This window comes from Euleptes europaea, chromosome 1 (genome assembly GCF_029931775.1).
Source record: "Euleptes europaea isolate rEulEur1 chromosome 1, rEulEur1.hap1, whole genome shotgun sequence".
NCBI lineage: Eukaryota > Metazoa > Chordata > Lepidosauria > Squamata > Sphaerodactylidae > Euleptes > Euleptes europaea.
The window spans coordinates 129042287-129061910 of NC_079312.1; the positions used below are offsets into that span (position 1 = coordinate 129042287).

General features: G+C 44.6%; 1 protein-coding gene across 1 annotated transcript in view; it reads left to right on the forward strand.

The window, feature by feature from the left end:
• The first annotated feature begins 9824 nt into the window (after window positions 1–9824).
• Window positions 9825–19624, forward strand: part of FDXR (ferredoxin reductase) — a 34651-nt gene continuing 24851 nt past the window's right edge. The window contains exons 1-2 of the mRNA XM_056867344.1: window positions 9825–9903; window positions 17720–17817. Of these exons, the coding sequence (XP_056723322.1) occupies window positions 9825–9903; window positions 17720–17817 (177 nt within the window). The remainder of the gene's footprint in view (window positions 9904–17719; window positions 17818–19624) is intronic.

The window sequence follows — 19624 nt, forward strand, 5'->3', positions numbered from 1 at the left end:
AGATATGGTGTGTACGCAAGGGCATAACCTCCCTAGTGGCTGACACATCCCCACTTCGGCTTAGTTAGAATGGGTAGCAAAGACATTATAGCAGAGCAGCCTGATTCAGTATGTGGGATACCAGCCTGTGCAGCTCTGCAGAGGTAGAAAAGAAAGACAACTTTGCTGCTTCCACTGCAGTGGCACAATGTTTAAAATCTATCAGCTTCTGCACAAACATGAAGCCACTTGAACCTTAGCCATCTGCTTGCCTTTTTCTTCTGCTTCAGTCCCTCCATTCACCAGGAGAGGATGCTTTTGTGGCCCTTTGCAACCTGCTCTTCCCTCGAAGAATTGTGATTCTAGCTCAGGTTGGTGGCGGTAAGTAGATAAAAGTCTTGGGGTGGATGGACTGACATTTAATCTAAATTCATTTCCTGGAATATAAAGTCTTGTATTCATGCCCTAAATATGCTTAAGCATAAGAATCACATCTCTTATCTTGCCCTCTATATTGTGCAAAGATATTATGATACAGTGCCATACTGTATGGAAATAATGTATTATCAGAGGCATTCTTCTTGACAGCACCAGTCTGTGACCTGAAATAACAAAAGACTACACAAATAAATATGTTCTTGTTTCCCGTTAAGATTCGTATTCCCATCATGTTAACCAAGCGAGAGTCAAAGCACACATCATGCTGCTGTTTTCTTAACCATGGGTAAGCAGAAAAAGTGGGCTCTCATGCTTCCTCCTCCTCCTCCTCTCCAGAACAATTTCCTCTTGCCTCTCCTTTGTGGTATTAACCATAGTTTCACATTATATGTGCACGAACACAAACCGTGGCTAAGTAAAAAACAAACAAAAACCCTCCTCTCTAACAAACCAGTGATTGAATAGTTGCAAGGGAACCTGACTGGTGTTAACCATGGTTTGCATTGGTATGCATGTAACACAAAATCATGCTTGGTGCTGGAAGAGGTAACATGAAATCATAGTTAAGGCTGAGAAGAGAAGGGAAAATCACACTAGATCACACCAGAGAGGGGAGCAGTATAAGCCCCAGATGCCAAAATCACACCAGTGATCAGTACCAATGCTTTCTTGACAGACATTTTTAAAAAGACACCTCTCCAAGGAGCTTGACGATGGCCCCATGTCAGTCATACATGGAAGCAGCCAACCAATGCATAGCTATGCCAGCCCGTCTCCATGATTGCACCCTACCCTCACCCACACAAAGAACACGACAAGGGAAGGAAGAAAGGAAACACAGCATTCTTCACCATAGGGAGGACCATGGCATGCCCAGCAGGATCTCTGTAATTCCTGGGAGCTACACAGAGAGGGGTTCAAATCCCCTTTTACCAACTCATATTCCTTTGTCAAACAGATAAACAGAGAAGGAAGCATGGCCACTCCAACGATAGCCACTCCAATGCCTCCACAGCTGACTCAGATCCCAGGGCAGGAAGAGGAAGACATAAATGCTAGGAGAGCATACAAGGGAACACACAACTGCACGTTCACAGAAGGCATTCCTTTCATCTTCCCAGTAATTGCCTGGGCAAAAACACCTATACAAAGCAGAAACAACTAGGACTGCCCATTCTCTTCTTGTGTTTTTGAAAGCTGCACTAGTAACTCTCCTTATCACTGCATGCCCATGAGAAGAATACCTGTCTGTTAGACAACTCTATTAAGCAGCTTGCAATGGTGCAGGAGCCAGGCTAGAACCCAGAGAGTTGGCAACCCCATAGCAGAGCTGCTAGGTGCATACTGGTCACTGCAGCTATTAGTAGTGTTGTAGGCTCCACAAGCGGTTGACACCACAGTGTGAATGTGGTCCATCCTGGACTCTTCTTCTGTTGTAGAAGAATCCAATTAAGGAGATGGGCCAGCATAGCTATGCCTGCAAATAACCACACAGGGATACAAGGACTGTAAACTGTGGTCAGTGCAAACAATAGTTTGCATTGGTATGTTGTCTGATTTAAACCTGGTGAGATGTATCACTGTCAACCAACAAATGAGTCAAGGTACATTATGAGAAGACAAAGAGTCACTAGAAAAGACAGTCATGCTAGGAAAAATTGAGGGCAGCAGGAAAAGAGGAAGACCCAACAAGAGATGGATTGAGTCAATAAAGGAAGCCACAGCCCTCAATTTGCAAGATCTGAGCAAAGCAGGACATTTGGGAGGACACTGATTCATGAGTTGGAAGCGCCTTGATGGCACTTAACACACACACATGAAACAGTATGCACCAATAATGACTTTTCATATGTAAGTTTGGGAAATCACACTACTATTCATAAGCTTAAACAAGCATATTTTATTTCAACTTTAAATTTAACAACCATTGGCTAAAATTATGACTTCATAATTTCAAATTTCAAAATAAAGTCTGCATACAAAATAATCCTAAACAATGAATATTTACATTAAAAGCCTGATTTAATCAGGATGATGAATTTCCTCTGTGATTTACAAAGTCCACAGTGTTGCCCAATCAAATGGCAGCAAAGGCAAGGGGTGGGGGTGGATTTATCTGAGCCTTAGATACTGTTTCAGATTGTGTGAAGAGGTTAATCCCAATGCCAAATGCTGCTGACAGAATTACAGCTCCGTTTGGAAATGATTACATTTGACAAATGTTTATCCTGTGAAGAATAAAAGCTGTAGTAATACTGTACTGGCAGCATGGTGGTAAGTTTTTGTGCGCAGTTAGCACCTGAAATTGATGCCTATACCTACAGTACCCCAAAGAGATTTAATAATACATGTCTGCAGGTTGAATGAGATTGACTCTACAGGACTAGAACGAGGGGCTTGCTCACAGTGATATTCTATTGGCAGTGGGTGATTTACAAAATTATGAACAGGGTGGAGAAAGTGGATACAGATAAAAGGCATTATAACAGCATTACAATTTGAGATCATGCAATGAAGCTGGCTGACAATAAATTAATGGCTGCCAAAAGGACACATTTCTTCACACAATGCATAAACAGCTTATGCAATTTACTACTATAAAATTTAATGATACCCTCTAGGTTAAATGTGTTTTTAAAACTTATGGAAGATAGATCTTCCGAGTGACTGAAAGCTGCAAGGAATAGTACTCGGAAAGGAAGCTGTAAACAATTACAAAATAAGATCTTAAATGAGGATTTGTAAGCAAATGGGTTGCCAATCTCCCGGACTGGTCATGGCAACCCCAACAGACACATGCCACCACCGTTCCAGACATGTGCCAAGCCCCAAACGCAATGGGGAAGGCTCCCGCACCATCCAATGAAACTGACAAGGAGGGACCACGGGCAGACAAGCCTCTCAGCGAGAACCAGAGGGAATCCATTTTCTCTGACCCAGTTTCCAGCAAGCTGTCATTTTGCAAGAGATGACCAAGCATGCACGCAGTCCTTCCCCCCCACTCCTCCATATGCATGATTAATGGCCCATCGGAAGCCTTTGAGATATCAGCTCCAGAAGATCGCTCCTCCGGCATTGCGAAAATGACTCGCCCGGAGGCAGCTGTACATGTCTTTGTTCCAGCTCTTTAATCCCATCTACGAATGACACCCGGTCCTCCCGGAATTGCACAAATCAGTAGGAGTAGAATAGTTTGTTTCAATTGCCCTGTTGCCTCACCCTGGTAGCAGACCATTAATCTTTTTGTCACCTTTTGTTTCACACGGGAACCACGAAGGGGTAATCCAATCACCCCGCCCCCGGAGAAAGGTATAACTGGGGTCTCCTTTAATCCATACGCTACCTTAGGTCTTCCCCTTGCATACTTGCGGTCACTCTGTTGGAGTAAGCAGCAATGCTTGAACACGCAGGGGACCCCCACCCCCTTTTTATTCCTTTTAGCCCACGGAACCCAGGACAACTCCGCTTCAGAACAGGTGCAGTATTACACCATCTTCAAAGGGCCTGCCACATTGGCAACTGTCTCTATACTCCTCTCTTTTAATTCCTAGACTCTGTGTATTGTGGTGTACATGTTCTTGGAGTGCTTGTGTACATACAAATAACCAGTAAAACTTTGAAACTAAAACCATTGACTCCGCTTTATTCTTTGAATTACTGATTGGACTCCCATAGACATAGGTTAGATCCTGCAGGTTATGCCCAGTGCCGGTTATTGATTTGCTAATTTCCCCATATAAATATTCATAACCGAGCAATTTGGCTAACAGATTGGTCCTTAGTGTTTAAGGACGCAAACCATAAATGTTCACCTCACTTCTTCCAGATACCCTTCAACAGAACTTTCTCCTTGCCATACGATTTCCACTGGTTAGAAATTCATAAGTTCAGACGAGCATTCTTATTGGCAAGATGTAATGCCCTAGACTCAGCCGAGACACAAGGGCGATACAATAAAATCATTGCAGAAGAATGAAAAGGCCCATTTTGTCTAGATCAAATAGACTCCCTAGCCCACATTGTTTTAGCATGTCCACAAAATAATATTGCATGAAATAAATATATCACTCCCTGGATAAAACAGCAAAAGACGCTTTCTGAGAAGCAGATACTGTGTTATCTGCTGTCAAATGGATCGGTCAATTGCATGAGAGATGTGGCAACTTTTCTCTTTATAGTGTCAAGGAAAAATTAAATTTCATCTCCCCTTTTTAAAGTGTGAAGTGGTTGATGGATAGCCAGTGGCTGTTAAATCTAGGGAAAGGAAAGATCTCTCAGTGGTGAATAGCCATAGTAGCTAAATGGAACCTCCATTTGCAGAGAAGTATACCTCTGATTAACAGGTGCAGGGAACAAACATGGAGATGCTACAATTTGCAAGGCATATTTGTGATTTTCACTGGTTGGCTGCTGTTGGAAACAGATGGCTCTTGGTCTGATCCAACAGGGCAGTTCTTGGGTTCCTAAATGCCAAGATGAACCAGATTCAAACTGCAGCTGGTCTTATATGTCCGTACTGTGTTGAGCGGGGCTTCGATGTCATGGTTCAGCCTGTGCCACACGATAGTGAGGACTCCTCAGAGGAAGAGGGACCCTGTGTGGACACCCCAAGGCTGTCAGTAGAGAAGCAGCAAGAAGACCAGACCCAGGCACTCTCAGGGGTGCACCCACTAGGCAGCCCAGAGCCCCCTCCTACACCAGAGGCAGCAGCCCCAGACCCTGGCCCCAGCTCTCCAGGGTCACCAGCCCCCGTGGAAGTCTGCCGCAGAAGACTGCACACGGAGATGCATGAACACTGGCACAGCACGAGATTGGCTGCCAGGTATAAGCTACATGGGGGAAGCTCAGATGAAGAGTGTTGGCAGAATGATTCCCAGAGGCAGGCGCCAGCTATAAAGCTCCTGGGAAGGAGTTGCAGGGCATGGCTGCAACTTGTTCACCACACGTGTAACCTGCTGGCCCCATTGTGATTGATTCCTGAACTTACCCAACCTTGGACTGATAACTGGCTTTGGCAACTCCTCTGGCTCCCTTTTGATTCCGCTTCTGAATTTCCCCAGCCCTGTTCCTGAGAGACGCTGTACCCTGACTCCAGCCGCTGATCAGCCAGCTAGAACATTCGGCCTGACAAAATCCACTGATGTTAGGACAGGCACACTTGCTTCAATTCAAACACAGTTCAATTGACTGAAATTGGTCCAACAAGCATTAAAATAGATGTCTGACTGTCCCACTGCACGCTCTTGCATACTTGCCTGTATCCGACCACATTTAAGGGCACTTAAGTTTTCTTTAAAAGGGACAATGATTTTGCCAATTATTTTCTTCCTCTACAGACCCCTACTGTGTTGTTCCTGAGATTACGCTGACCCAGGGACTCAGGGAATGCAGCAGGAGAGGGGAATTGGTGGAGTTCATTGCCCTTCCGTAAGAAAACTTAACGATACTTAAGGTTTCTTAACTGCATGGCAGGATATAGGCCACTATTATTGTATTGTGGGAACAACAGAAAATAATATGAGATGGACCCAGGCTAAACTAGGAATTAATTATTTACAAAACTATCTGGAAGATCTGGGCAAACCTTAGATTAGTACAATCTAATAAAGATTTCAGTTGATCTTTGACCTAGATACCTCTTCAATCATCGAGATGTAGTGACAGAGTCTACCTGAACCAATTGTTGAATCACAGAGCTACAAAAACTGTAGTAAAAGCTGCCCAAAGTCAGCAGTGTTGGCCTAAAGTATTCTCATTTGAAGTGCCTGCTGCAAAATGCAGTGATGCACAACAACTCTACAAAATTGGCAGAAGGGTTAAAATGGTGTGTAGTAAATATGGGTTGAGTGCTGTTGTATAACCATTAAGACCCCCAAAGCATTAACATTCTGTATGGATTCATTCAACCCATATTTTCCATATGCTAGTCTGTCTGTGCAAGTAGCACCTGGTTGTTTCATCATCACAGTTGGGTAGAAAAACATTAATCTCAGTAGGCGAGCCTGATAACACCTCAGACCACCAGCATCATCCCCAGTGGAAGAGGAATGAAGGGTGTACACAATGGATATTCCCTTTGAAAGTCAGGGTTAGCCGATACATAATGTGGATCTTTAATGTGTACTCATTAAAACCGGATGTGTGCTGGGTAGAATGTTGGACTGCAAACCTTTTTTGGTGGTGCAGCCTCGCTGTTTGCTATGGGGCATTTCCTCCTTTTTTCAGTTTTTACTTTAAAAAAAATGCTTTTTTTTCTCCGAGGCAGCCGGGAAGCCTCTGAGGAGGAGGCGTGGCTGTGCCGCTCCTGGCTGCCGTGGATCCAGTCCCCCCCTTAGGAATGGGCTCCCCATCTTAGTGTGACACTCTTCAGAGCCAAATTAGCTGTATAAGCAGTACCATTAAAGTAAGCACTGCGACACATTTTCCGCGAGGAAATCTGGAATACTGCCTACACTGTAGATCAACAAATCAGGGAAGGCCAAATACACAATATATTATAAACAGAAAATTTCTGGCCTTGCTTTATATTTCTCTTTGAGGGTCTTATCTAGCTGACCTTTTCAGAAGTATATATTCTTAGCCTCAAGGTCTTTAACAAAAATAGACTTCTGAAGGCATTGTCCGGAAAGCAGATGAAAGCATGAGAAAAGAGGAGCCTCCCTGACCTCCAGATTGTTAACAAGAACATTAGATACCAATTAACAAACCAAGAAATGTATAAACTATGTCAGATAGAATGTTCCCAATCCCAAAAAAATTACCATAAACATAAGGCTCTGATCCTACTTACACATTTTAAAGGCAAGCTGCAATCCTGTACACTTTTATTAAGTCTCACTGAGTGACACTGGAATTTCCCCCAAAGTAAACATGCACAGAATCAGGTGGACACATCACTTTGTAACTAGAACTTGGCTATATAGTTGCAGTTCTAAACATTTTGCCTAAAAGCAACATCAGTGCGACATCTGATTAAAGAGGATCATGAGACCAGTAAAGACAAATCTAAAGCAACAGCCAAACTACAAGAGCTGAAACAAATGGTGCACAGATGCCTTTCATTTTCCTGTTCCACCTCAGTACCCTCCATCCTCAGAATTATATGATGAGATTAATTGGTGCCAACACATTATATTCCCTATTCTGCCTGCACAGTGTTACAATTTCTAATATCGTTCAGCAGCTTATGGGAATCATTCAGACTTGAAATTTTGTACACAGTTCCGCAGACACTATTTGCTGTTTTTTTATCATTACATTTTATCACACTCTAAGGAGCTCCGGCAGCGTACATTGGTTTTCACTCCTCCGTTTTATTCACACAACTACCCTCTGTGATAGATTAGGCTGAGAAAGAATGACTTGCTCATCAGGGTCACTCACAATGCCATTCTAAGCAGAGTTATATCATCCTCAGTTCATTGGTGAATGGGTGTAGAATGATGTAACTCAATTTAGGATGGCTCTGTCAGTTAACTTCTTGGTAGAATGGAGATCTGACCTCAGATCTCTAGTCATATGATGACTAAATCTGTAAGTCACACAAAAAGGACCATTGTACGCCAAAGTCCAGTAAATGGAGCATGCAGATAGGTGATCCAACATACCCTTTCATCTTGATGTTGTATTTTAATGAAGTTAAAGCATCATTGAAGTTAGAGCATCAAGCTAATCATCAGATACTGAGTCTCAGAACTTGGACCCCTTAAAAAGGCCCTGGTAAAGTTTGACAAGATTGTGCTCCAGAAACTTCTTGAGACTGAGCTATCACAACAACTGCACAGTCCAAGTCAGCTATGAGCAACTTTACCTGTGAAATGCCTTGTGGATTTCTCACAGTGAGATACTGAAGCTTCCAAAGAAACATCAGGGGTCGATTTCAAAAGCCCCCTCACTACACAGAACAGCCAGGCTACAGGGCCATCTGTAGTCTCAATGGTGATGAAGAAGTGGGAATGTTTCACTGTCATTACCAACACTTAATAAGCACAATAATGTGCCCTCATTTGCCTTTGGTCAGATTGTCTTGAGTGCATCTCATGGTGTTCCTACTTGTTTCTTCACCCTCAGCTCCTCAGTATACCAAGAAAGCAGGGTTGTAGTTCTTCATTGCAGCACCCCCAACATTTGCATATCATACTCTAGCCAATAATACACTTATTATATTGAAAGGTGGTGTGCCGGTAGCATTAAGAATGTCAGAAAAAGGACAGGGGAGGCTGGAGTTCAAATTCCTATTCTACCGCATGGTGCTCACTGGGTGATCTTGGGTCCCTTTTTTTGCTTTATCTACCTCACAAGGCTGTGTGAGGATAAAAGTAAGGAGCATCCACCTATACCACCTTGAACTCTTTGGAGGAAGGATATGAATATCTAATACATCAAAACAATCGTGTGTGTTTTTTAAAAAGCAAGCCTGTTTTGTTCGCATGGAATGAATATATAAATATTGACTACTAATCCCCAGGCTTTATTTATTTATTTGTAAAAACGTAGTACACTCTTTGTAAAAGGCTAGAGCCGGGTGAGTGAAGCCTTATTACGAATCAGGGCTGGTCAGGATTTATTTGCTGTGCACAGTGGAATGAAAGACGGAGGAAATATGACTATGACCGGCGCTCCCCTGTCGGAGGTACCTTTTATTTATTTTTTCCCACAGTGGGTAGCCGTGTTAGTCGGTCTGCAGTAGTAGAAAAGAGCAAGAGTCCAGTAGCACCTTAAAGACTAACAAAAATATTTTCTGGCAGGGTGTGAGCTTTCGTGAGCCACAGCTCACTTCTTCAGATCATCTGCGCAGTTGTTGTGATAGCTCAGTCTCAAGAGGTTTCTGGAGCACAATCTTGTCAAACTTTGCCAGGGCCTTTTTAAGGGGTCCAAGTTCTGAGACTCAGTATCTGATGATTAGCTTGATGCTCTAACTTCAAGACATTAAAACTGATCCATTAAAATACAACATCAAAATACAACATCAGCTGAAGAAGTGAGCTGTGGCTCACGAAAGCTCCTACACCCTGCCAGAAAATATTTGTGCTAGTCTTTAAGGTGCTCCTGGACTCTGGCCCTTTTCTACTACTTTTATTTTGTGCAATCGCCGCTGCTGGCGCCGTCCAGTCCTGTGCGCACGCCTGGCAAAATCAGCGTCGCTGGCGAGCGGCGGACAGACCACAGAGTTCGAAAACGCGTCTGAGCGACAAGAAGCGTTCGGTCACGTACTTCCCCTTTCCCGTACCCAGCTTCCGGGACGGGCCAGGCTTCGCTCGACAGCTCCGTAGGCAAGGGAAGAGTGTGTGGGCGGATCTATGCTAATGTGAGGCGCCTCTCGCTTTGTGATTGGTCGTGTCGCGTTCCAAACCGAGCCGAGCGGCATGGGAGCCCGCGGGGCTGGCGCTTTCCGCGCCGCTCGCAGGATGGGTCGCGGTCGGGGGATCCTGTGCTGGAGACGGGCGTCTGCGTCCCGCTTCTGGGTGCCCAGTGGCTCCCCCTTCGGTAAGCGCTGGCCTCTCCCTCCATCCTTGAGCTCGAGGCCTGCCGGGGCGAGGAGGGACTGAAAGGCTCCAGGAAAGCCGAGAGGAGATGGGCTGGTTTCACTGGGGGGAGGCTATTGAGGATTTGGTCTCGCGTTGGGGCGGGGGGGAATCCAGGCTTCGGCGCACTCTGCAGATGCATTGCGTGGGGAGAGTGAGACAGCAAGGTAGACTTCCCCTGGCTATGGAAGATCCACTGATTTTGCAATTTGCAATACTCTCTTTCCCCTTTCTGTAAATGTATTGAAATGTATTAGGACAGCCAGGGAATAGCTTGTTGCTGGGCGGGGTATCTCTGCGGGTCTGTGTGCTGGTGATTGGGGCAAGAGTCACGGAGGGTTACCGGGAACCATCACAAGAACTGGGTGGAACTGTTACTATACTGCCGCCTCTCTCTCTCTGTATTACAATGAGATATGCCCTGAACGTTGATGGCTGTCATATCTTGAATTTGGATCAATATCCCTTCCTCAGGATGATCGGGACTTTTTGATTTCTGCCCATTAGGGCCTCTGGGTCAGCAGCTGCCAGAATAAACTGTTTTCTTGAAATAACGGTTCAGGTCTCTATTTCCCCCACGAACCCGTTTACCGCTACAAGAGGAATAGTTGGGTTCACACGTTTTGGGTGGGTTGGGGGGAGAATCCCTGGCCCCATGAGTTCAGCCCAAAGAGCGGAAGGTCGGGGGTCCCACCTGGTCTGGTCTTGCATTGGACAGTGCAGCATGCGGTGTGCCGGGGATGGAGGGGGTGGCCTCGAAAGACTTGAGGCCATGCGGTTGAAGACGCAGGTTGGGAGGAGGGTCGGTGGAGGCCTGAGGCTGCGTGGAAAGATGCCCTTGGGGTGGAGGAGAGCAGTCGCCGGCATCGCAAATAATTGCAACTGGGTATATCTTTGTTAATCTGTAGCAGCGGAATCAAAGAGGAATCCAGTAGCCCCAACGTTTGTTCTAGCGTCGGCTTTCATCAGTCAGCGTTCACTTCGTCGGTTGTTAAGGCTTATGTTCACAACAGAAAGGTAGGAAGGACGGGTGATGTTATAAGCAGAGGCTGGTTTAAATCAAGATCCAGTCAAAAGATCCCATCTACCTATAAGTACTGTACTGAAAAGGAAAAATGTTATACAAACCTCTGTGTTGATTGATGTGTTTTATGTTGGGGAGGGGGAAAGGAGTGTGGAGTTACTTTACAAGTGGATCACCAAAAGTGTAAATTTGCATCCTACTTTTTTTTTTAAAAAAAAGTATGAGAATCGCTGCTATGGGGAGTGGAGTCCCATGTGGTCTACATAGTCTGAAAAAAGGTGCTCGTGTGGCCACTGTGGGCAGGAAGATGCAAATCCCCCTCCCATTTCTTAGGCCATTTATGCATGGTAATCAGCAGCACGTTCCAGGCTGAATTGCCCCGCATATTTTTTTGAATTTTGCACGCTGAACCATCATTCCGGAAGTGACTGCTAAGCCGGCGCACACTCACATTACTTAAGAGCCCCTTTAACGCGACCTTTGGTGTCTGCCACAAAGAATCCCCCTGAAGCAACCATGCAAAACAACAGCGGCGTGTTAGCTATGCAGATGCTAATGACAATGCAAACAGGAACAAAGGAGCAGGCAAGTGGGGGGTGGAATTTCTCCTTTTGCGTCGGGAACATGAATAGGCATTTTTAAAGTCACATTTAAAAAAAAGAGCTTCAAAATTGACCATGCATAAATGGCCTTATACTAGCATTAAGGGGCTGGTCCAGTAATATGGGAAACTTCCATGCAGACGCACCTTTTAGATTTGCACTCGTGCATTTATGCAACTGGGTACCCAAACTGTTCTTTTAGTAACGCTGTAGTTTGGTTTAGTGTTGCCACAGTTGTGCATAGTGCTGCTGAACTAGGTCATGCACCCTGTTCTCTTGAACCTGCTTAAACATTTCTGTGCTGTGCATACATTTCATGTGCATGACTGAAGCACATATACAGGCATCCTTTTTAGAGTTGCATAGAAGGAAACATCCCAGAATGGGATAGTGCACAGCTTAAGTAGATGTAGAAAAGTTAGGACACCAACTGGTCTTTAGAATGCATTGATGGTTCCTTTTGAAAGGCTTAGGAATTCAGGGGATTTTTCAAATGGCACCCAGCATTAAGCATAGGCATTGGTCTTGAGGGTGTGTCCCTGTATGGCCAAACACTGCCATAGATTGGATCTTGCTGCATTGCCTTTAGGCTGTGGTATCTGCCATGTAAGTCAACTGGGTTTCCAGATAGCCTCCCATGCATCTGGATGACCTATGGAACCTCAGGAGCCTTCTTGCAGATATAGATCACCCCTGTAGACCCTCAGAGGCTGTCATAGTAAGATTCTAGCTAACATTTACACACTCTTGAGGTTTGCATACACATATACCATGCCTACAGTGTGAGGTAGGTGTCTATATAAATATTGATCCTTCTGAATAGCCATGAGAATGCACTGGCATACATTGTGATACTGTATGCTGCTCTGCAGAGCATAGACTAAAGCTTGGTGAGAGAATACCTAGGAAGAGCACTATCTGAATGTGATACCTATATTGTGCCAGAGGAAAGGGGGAGGGGCTTGTAAACATCTCCAGAGTCCTTGGGAGGGCAACCTGGGTGCATGCCTATGACCTTTAGTAGATTTCTTCATGTTCCCATAAGCCACTGGCTCAAAACCAGTGGATTTCAGTGAAGACCATTGAGAAGGACCATCTGTTTCTAAAGAGAGGGCAGGTGGAGGCTGTAGCACTGATGCGCTCCATGGTCTTGGGATGGGGGTGCGCCTTTAATATGGCCATGACTGACTGCAGGACGTCTGATGGTTCATACAGCTTGTTATTCGGCCTCCCTTCGCAATGGCCAACTGAAAGGGCACTACTTGTTTTGTTTAACCATTTGGGAATAGGCTCCAACAAACACTGTGTGAGTAACCTCTTTCCTTGTTCTAATGCATTCTAGTGACTCCTTGGAAATCATGTATTCCTGTGGCCATGGAGAAGGCCAATTCAATTCATTGGCCATTCTTTGTCAATAATTTCAGCATCATAGAAGGATACAAATTAAAAAAGCATAGACCACTAGGGGAATCTATCAAACAGATAAACCTGATAAACTATAGATGGTACCTATTGGCACCATAGCATCCTCCAACACCTTTCCTTCTACCTGCGAAGTGTTTGGGGGGCGTTTGCCCAGCAAGGCTTCTGATTGGCCATTGGCGATCTGATTGACTGCAGATTTTTAAAAATGTTTCAGCAGCCGCCGCCACCATGACACAAGTGTCCTCACTGTGTGACTGAAGGTAAACTGTGGCAGCCAATTTATGGCTGGCTCCACATCCTGTGGCAGCCCGCCATCCTGTGGCAGAACTTCAAAGGTGCCCACAAGCTCCGAAAGGTTGGGGACCCCTGCATAGGTTGATTTAATGTCTTTAATAATAAGGTGCACAATTATTTATTGGTAAAACACATATTGGTCTTGTTGAAATATCAGTGATAAAAAGCATATAAAAGTTTACCATCTCCCACTTATTCACTCCTATTCAATCTGTTTGCCCTATCTACACTACTATTTTATAGTGGTTTTGTGTTAATTTAACTGTCAATGGTTTCTGCAAGGAATTCTGGAAAATATAGATCTTTTATACATGGGTTGTTTCCCTCGCGATCACCTCCCGACTACTTTGGGGCTTCATTTTCATTATGCACATCTTCAAAACGAAGCCCTGAAGTAGTTGGGGGGTGATCGCGGCAGAAACAACCCGTGCGTGAAAGGCCATAGTTTGGTGAGGAGCTGAAAATTCTCTTAGAGCTCCCTAGCTCTCTTATCACAAGCCTGCAAATCTGCAAATCTCAAGGTCCCAGACAAAGCAGAATGACCATGAAAACAGTTTAAATCTGTAATATGGAAATGCCCATAACCAAAGAGCTGGTGGACCCCCTCTTCCCTGCATGGAACATCAGCTCTTATCCTCCCAGATGCTCCTTCCCTTTGGTCTGTGTTAATTCAAACAGGGTTGCTGAGGGAACTCTGCCAAAGAGAGAGAGAATGAGGACTGAAGAGCCCTTTCCTTGTGCCTTGGTTGAAGAGAGAATGGCTGAGATGCACAAGGGGAGGAAAATCTTGGGACTGTGCTATCATATGGCAAGGCAAAAAGCTGCTGGAGCCAGGATTGGACTTCCAGGTTACCAGTTGCCAGCCCTTGGCGTACAGAATCTTTTTCGGGCCGTGTAGAGTTAGCGGATTGCAACAGGACGCTGGCATCCTCAGTTTAATTTGCTACCAAAAAAAAGGATTCAATAAACGTCTGGAGGCCCAAAGTTGATATATTAAAATAAACTTTTTGTTTTCATGGCATTGCTACTGCTGGAGGCCAGAAGCTGAGAGTGCCTGATGGAGGATAAATTCTTCCCATTACCCCTCTGTTGTGTGACATTCTTCTCTAAGGCATCTATTATTGGCCATTCTGGAAGTACGGTACTAGGCTAGACAGACCATCGATCTAACCAAGTCAAGCACTGCTTCAGAGAAGCTGGTGAAAATATCAGGGATAGCTGAGAAAAACCTCAGGCGTCAGTGTGCTATCTTATTCCCTATCTTGTCATTCCCTTTGTACTCTGAAGTGTAAAACTTCTCAATGACCGCCTGTTTTCAGACCAACAAGGCCTTGGCGATCACCTCTAGACCTTCACTTCTCTGATTAACTCCGTCATGTTAACTGAGACTTATCAGTGCTCTCTGGCCTCTGCCTCTTAGCGCTGTCATGAATGAGAGATTTCAGACTGGCATTGCTGCAGGGGTCCACTGTGTGTAGCAAATGGAACCGAGATTACAGATGTGGTGGCTGACATAAATAGCATGTTGCCAAGGACAGGTGTACTCAATGACAGTGCAAAGCTGCGTAATGGTGTGACTGACACCAAGGTGGATTCGGTAAACCCAGATATTGGGTGGCAATTTAAAAAGGTAAAGGTCCCCTGTGCAAGCACCGGGTCATTCCTGACCCGCGGGGTGACGTCACATCTCTACGTTTACTAGGCAGACTTTGTTTGCGGGGTGGTTTCCCAGTGCGTTCCCCAGTCATCTACATTTTACCCCCAGCAAGCTGGGTACTCATTTTACCAACCTCAGAAGGGTGGAAGGCTGAATCAACCTTGAGCCGGCTACCTGAAACCAACTTCCGTCAGGATCAAACTCAGGTTGCGAGCAGAGCCTTTGACTGCAGTACTGCAGCTTACCACTCTGCACCACGGGGCTCTTGGGAGGCAATTACTGTTCACCAAATAACATGAGTTTAAATTTCTGGATGTTACTTTTTTCTTACTCTCATGTTAATGCTCAAAAATGAGTTTGACCTTATGTATTAAGGTTCTGTATAACTATGGTCAAATGTAAATAAAAGGGCTGGGATCCTTTCCAGTTAGAATATAATAGAAATTTTAGAAGTTCCCTTGCATGAGTTTATGTCAGGTGGATTTGATTTAAATCCAATTGATTTCAACCACTAGTCAGTAAGACTAGATTTAAATCATCATGGTTTTCTACAACCTTTTATGGCCTGCTGCCATTATAGGTCTTCTCCTCCAGGGAGAGAATACTATGATAAACCTCAAGCTATACACACAAAGATCCCAAGACTTGTGGAGAGTTCTGCTCAGAAGGTTTCACTATCGTTTTTGCTGCTTGCCCATCCCTCCTCACACTTAGCTCCTTGTGCAGATCTATTCCACTCCAAACAATCCTCAATTCATTGAACTTCTTGAACCATAGCACTTAGGGGGTAAGGGGTTTATTCTGTGTACATAGATTTGCAAAGGAACAAGGGGATTAAGGTCTTTTTCTCAATTTTGTACGTTTACTTTATAACGTTTTTGCTGTGAAGAAGAAGGAATGTTATCTCTGTAGACACGTATTCACAGTTCTGAGAACTGCAAAACCAAGCATCTGTAGTAATATCTTCTAGACAGAAAAATTCCCAAAATAATCTTACAGAAACCTCTGGAAAATCATGGCATTGTGAATGGATTAATGGAATTCATTTACCAAAACCTGTAAACATCACATGAATATACAGCCTCATGCTACAAAACTAATTCTTATTTCATGATGAATAACTTTTGGACTATAATCTATCTTAAATATTTTTTCCTCAAAAAGCATTTTATTTTTTAAAAATCCCAATTTAAATTTTAAAAATCTGATTTTTTTTGTTTTTTTAAAAAATCATCTATTTTAGCCACCCTGGTCTGTGGGTCTTCTAAACCCAAGGCTATATTAATAAATGCTAATAGGAAAGTTGGTGCTACTGCTTTTACTTCATTAGTGCAAAAGACAGCTGACTGCCCCATCTATCAAGCAAGGCTGAAAAACAATTCATAAGCATCAGATTACAATTCTTGGGAACCAATTCTGTCAAATATTTCACACATGTCCATCAGGTCTTTGGTTGCTTGGCAATCAGGATCCTTGGTCTTTTTGCCAGAGCTCAGATCAGTTCTCAGCTCAGTGTTCATAAGAACATAAGAAAGTCCATGCTGGATCAGACCACGGCCCATCAAGTCCAGCAGTCTGTTCTCACAGTGGCCAACCAGGTGCCTCTAGGAAACCCACAAACAAGATGACTGCGGCAGCATTGTCCTGCCTGTGTTCCACAGCACCTGATATAATTGGCGTGCTCATCCGATCCTGGAGAGAACACGTATGCATCATGATTAGTATCCATTTTTACTAGTAGCCATGGATAGCCCTCTCCTCCATGAATATGTCCAACTCCCCCAACAGCCATCGCCACATCCTGGGGCAGGGAGTTCCACAATTTAACTATGTGTTGTGTTGGAAATCTCTACTGGCCTGTGAATGGAGGACAAAAGTATTTGTGTGTCACTTCCTCATTTGGCAAGAAGTGACATATACACACGCCTCATGGGAAAGTTGCCGAAAGCTGCAGCTGAATGGGGTATTGTCACGCCTGAGCCCTCTCCAGGGACCCCAGAGCTTGTGGAACGGGACCGAGCGTAGGCCAGAAAACTCAAAAGAAACCACAGCCTTTTAAAAAGCTGGAAAAAGCTTTATTAAGAAAGTTCGAAATAACTGATTAATACACGGGTTACAGTTAAGGCACACTGGCAAGAAAAATAACAAAATCTAACTTAATCGGAATACTTACTAGCTGGCACTTAGCAGGCACTCTTACTCGCTGCTCTAAGCTGGTTCTGGTCTCCGCCATACAGGCTGGGCACGAGCCTTGCGTTACGTAAGTTGCAGAATAACGGTGTTCCAAGCAGAAGTAAAGCATGCGGATAGCAAACGAGAAGGTGACCACCCTAATGCCTAATTGCAATTATGGATTTCTAACCCCAGGTCAGATGACCCCTCTCCCTCCCCCAATCAGGGCACTAGCCAGGGAGAAACTTCTAGTTGGATCTGACCGGTTCTGACCGGCACACTTCTCAGGCACCAAGGAGTGATCTCATCCCCCTCCCAACTTCTCGCAGATGCACAGTACCATCCAATTAAGCTGGAATGTAGGTGTCCTTGAACAGATATCTCACTAGCCTTAACAAGCTACAGGTGCAGACTGTTAGGCTTCTGTGGCTCTGGAAAATAACTACAACTAACACTTAGCATTTCAAAATGGAGATCTAAACTTTGGTCAAGCATGTAAAATGAACCTTTCTGTCTTGACAGGTATGAAGGCCTTCCCCCCCCCCCAAGTACAGCCCTGCTTCTTTGATGTGACTTCTCTGTTTTGATGCAATTTTGTTCTCAGGTGTCAAGAGGCTTCTTTCCACCGATGAGCTCGTACCTCGGATATGTATCGTAGGCAGCGGTCCTGCTGGATTTTACACGGCCCACCATCTTCTGAAGGTAACCTACAAAAGTACGGAGCTGTAGGGCTGCTGGAGACATTGCGGGGGGCGGGGGCGCTATGGAATTAGTTCAGGAAGAAAAAACTCAATATGTGCTTCAAGACATTCTGCAAGGGGCTTTAATGGGAAAAGACCTGCAGGATTTCTACTGGGTATCTGTTTTTACTCAGATGCAGTTACAATGGTCATTTATGCACGGGAATTTTATCTGAAGTTCGTTGCTCACTGGGCCCACACTTTCCTGTTGTGACTCTATGCATCAGCAGTCTCCAAGCTCAGATCAAGTCCCCCGCCCCTTTAAATGCTGTGTTGTAATTGGCTTACTTGTAGTGCTTACTGTGAGAAAAAATCTCTCCCTCCCTCCGTCACTTTGTGAAAGGGAACAAACAGACCACAATGAATGACTATAAACTCAGAGTTTTCAGTAGAAAAGTAATTTTTTAAAAATCGTTAGTCAGTCACTGTAAGATTAGAAACATGAAATAAATGCAGACAGGGTTGCTGGTTTTTTAAATTCCAGTAGCTATCCCCCCCCTTAGGAATCAGTGGAGAGAAGTGCACCCACACCCAGAGGCGCCTACTTCAAGGGTCTGTAAAGCTGAACCCCTTTGTTCAATCTGCTTAGAATTTGAGGTGTGGTGGTAATAAGATTAGATGGACGCTATGTTCTATGCAAATTTGGTCCCTTGTTCTTTACAGCAGCCGCAACAGACCCTCAAATTCATTCCCCATGGAAAACAATGGTCCCAAAACTTTGGAATGCCAAAACCCACATAGATTTGAACCCCAAACCAGTCCTACCTGAAAATCAGCAGTCTCCCCATCCCCAATCCCAGCAAACCCTTCCTCAAGAAAAAGTAATTTGAACAAAATAGGGCACGGGGGGTGGGGGGGGAGGATTTCTGTGCTTGCGAATAGCCAGGTCAGGTAGGTTAACTAACACATCAGAGGCTTCAGAAGAATGGAAATCTCTAGCAAGAAAGTTTATGATCAAATTTGGAAGATAATGTATAATTGGGAATAAAGTGTACTACTGCTTGCGCTTTCCAGTGGATAGGATACTGCTAAATTAGAATCTTCTTTTTCCTGATCTTTTTGATCTTCAGAGCTCTTTCTTGGTTGTAAATGGGAGGGGAGGAATGCTATTACTGCTGTTACAGCTCAGCATTTATCTCTGAAGGGTAACCCTGAAGGGCATACTCCACTGATAGGGAGAAAGGAAATGAATGTTGTCATCCTCCTACAGATGTTCAAGGGCATCACTATCTGCCAGTGGCAAGTCCTTGTGATGATATTGTAAGCACAGGTAGAACTGTGGGCCTGCTCAATGGCACCTCTAGCTTTCATAAAGCTCCTTTGTTCAGTTTGTCACTTGCCATTCTGGTAGCAAGGGTGTAAAGGCTTGCTCAGTCTTCTTAGTTCTTTAGATGTAGTTTGTAAGGGAGGGGAAAGGGAAAGGTAGTCCCCTGTGCAAGCACCGGGTCATTACTGACACATGGGGTGACATCACATCCTGACATTTACTAGGCAGACTGTGTTTGCCATTGCCTTCCCCAGTCATCTTCCCTTTACCCCCAGCAAGCTGGGTACTCATTTTACCAACCTCGGAAGGGTGGAAGGCTGAATCAACCTTGAGCCGGCTACCTGAAATCAACTTCCGTCAGGATCAAACTCAGGTCGTGAGCAGAGCTTTTGACTGCAGCTTACCACTCTGTGCCACAGGGTTCTATAGAAGTTTGTAGAAGGGGTAGCTAAATTCCTTTAAGCTGCAGTAACACCCATGCTAGGGATGTGCAAATGTTCCC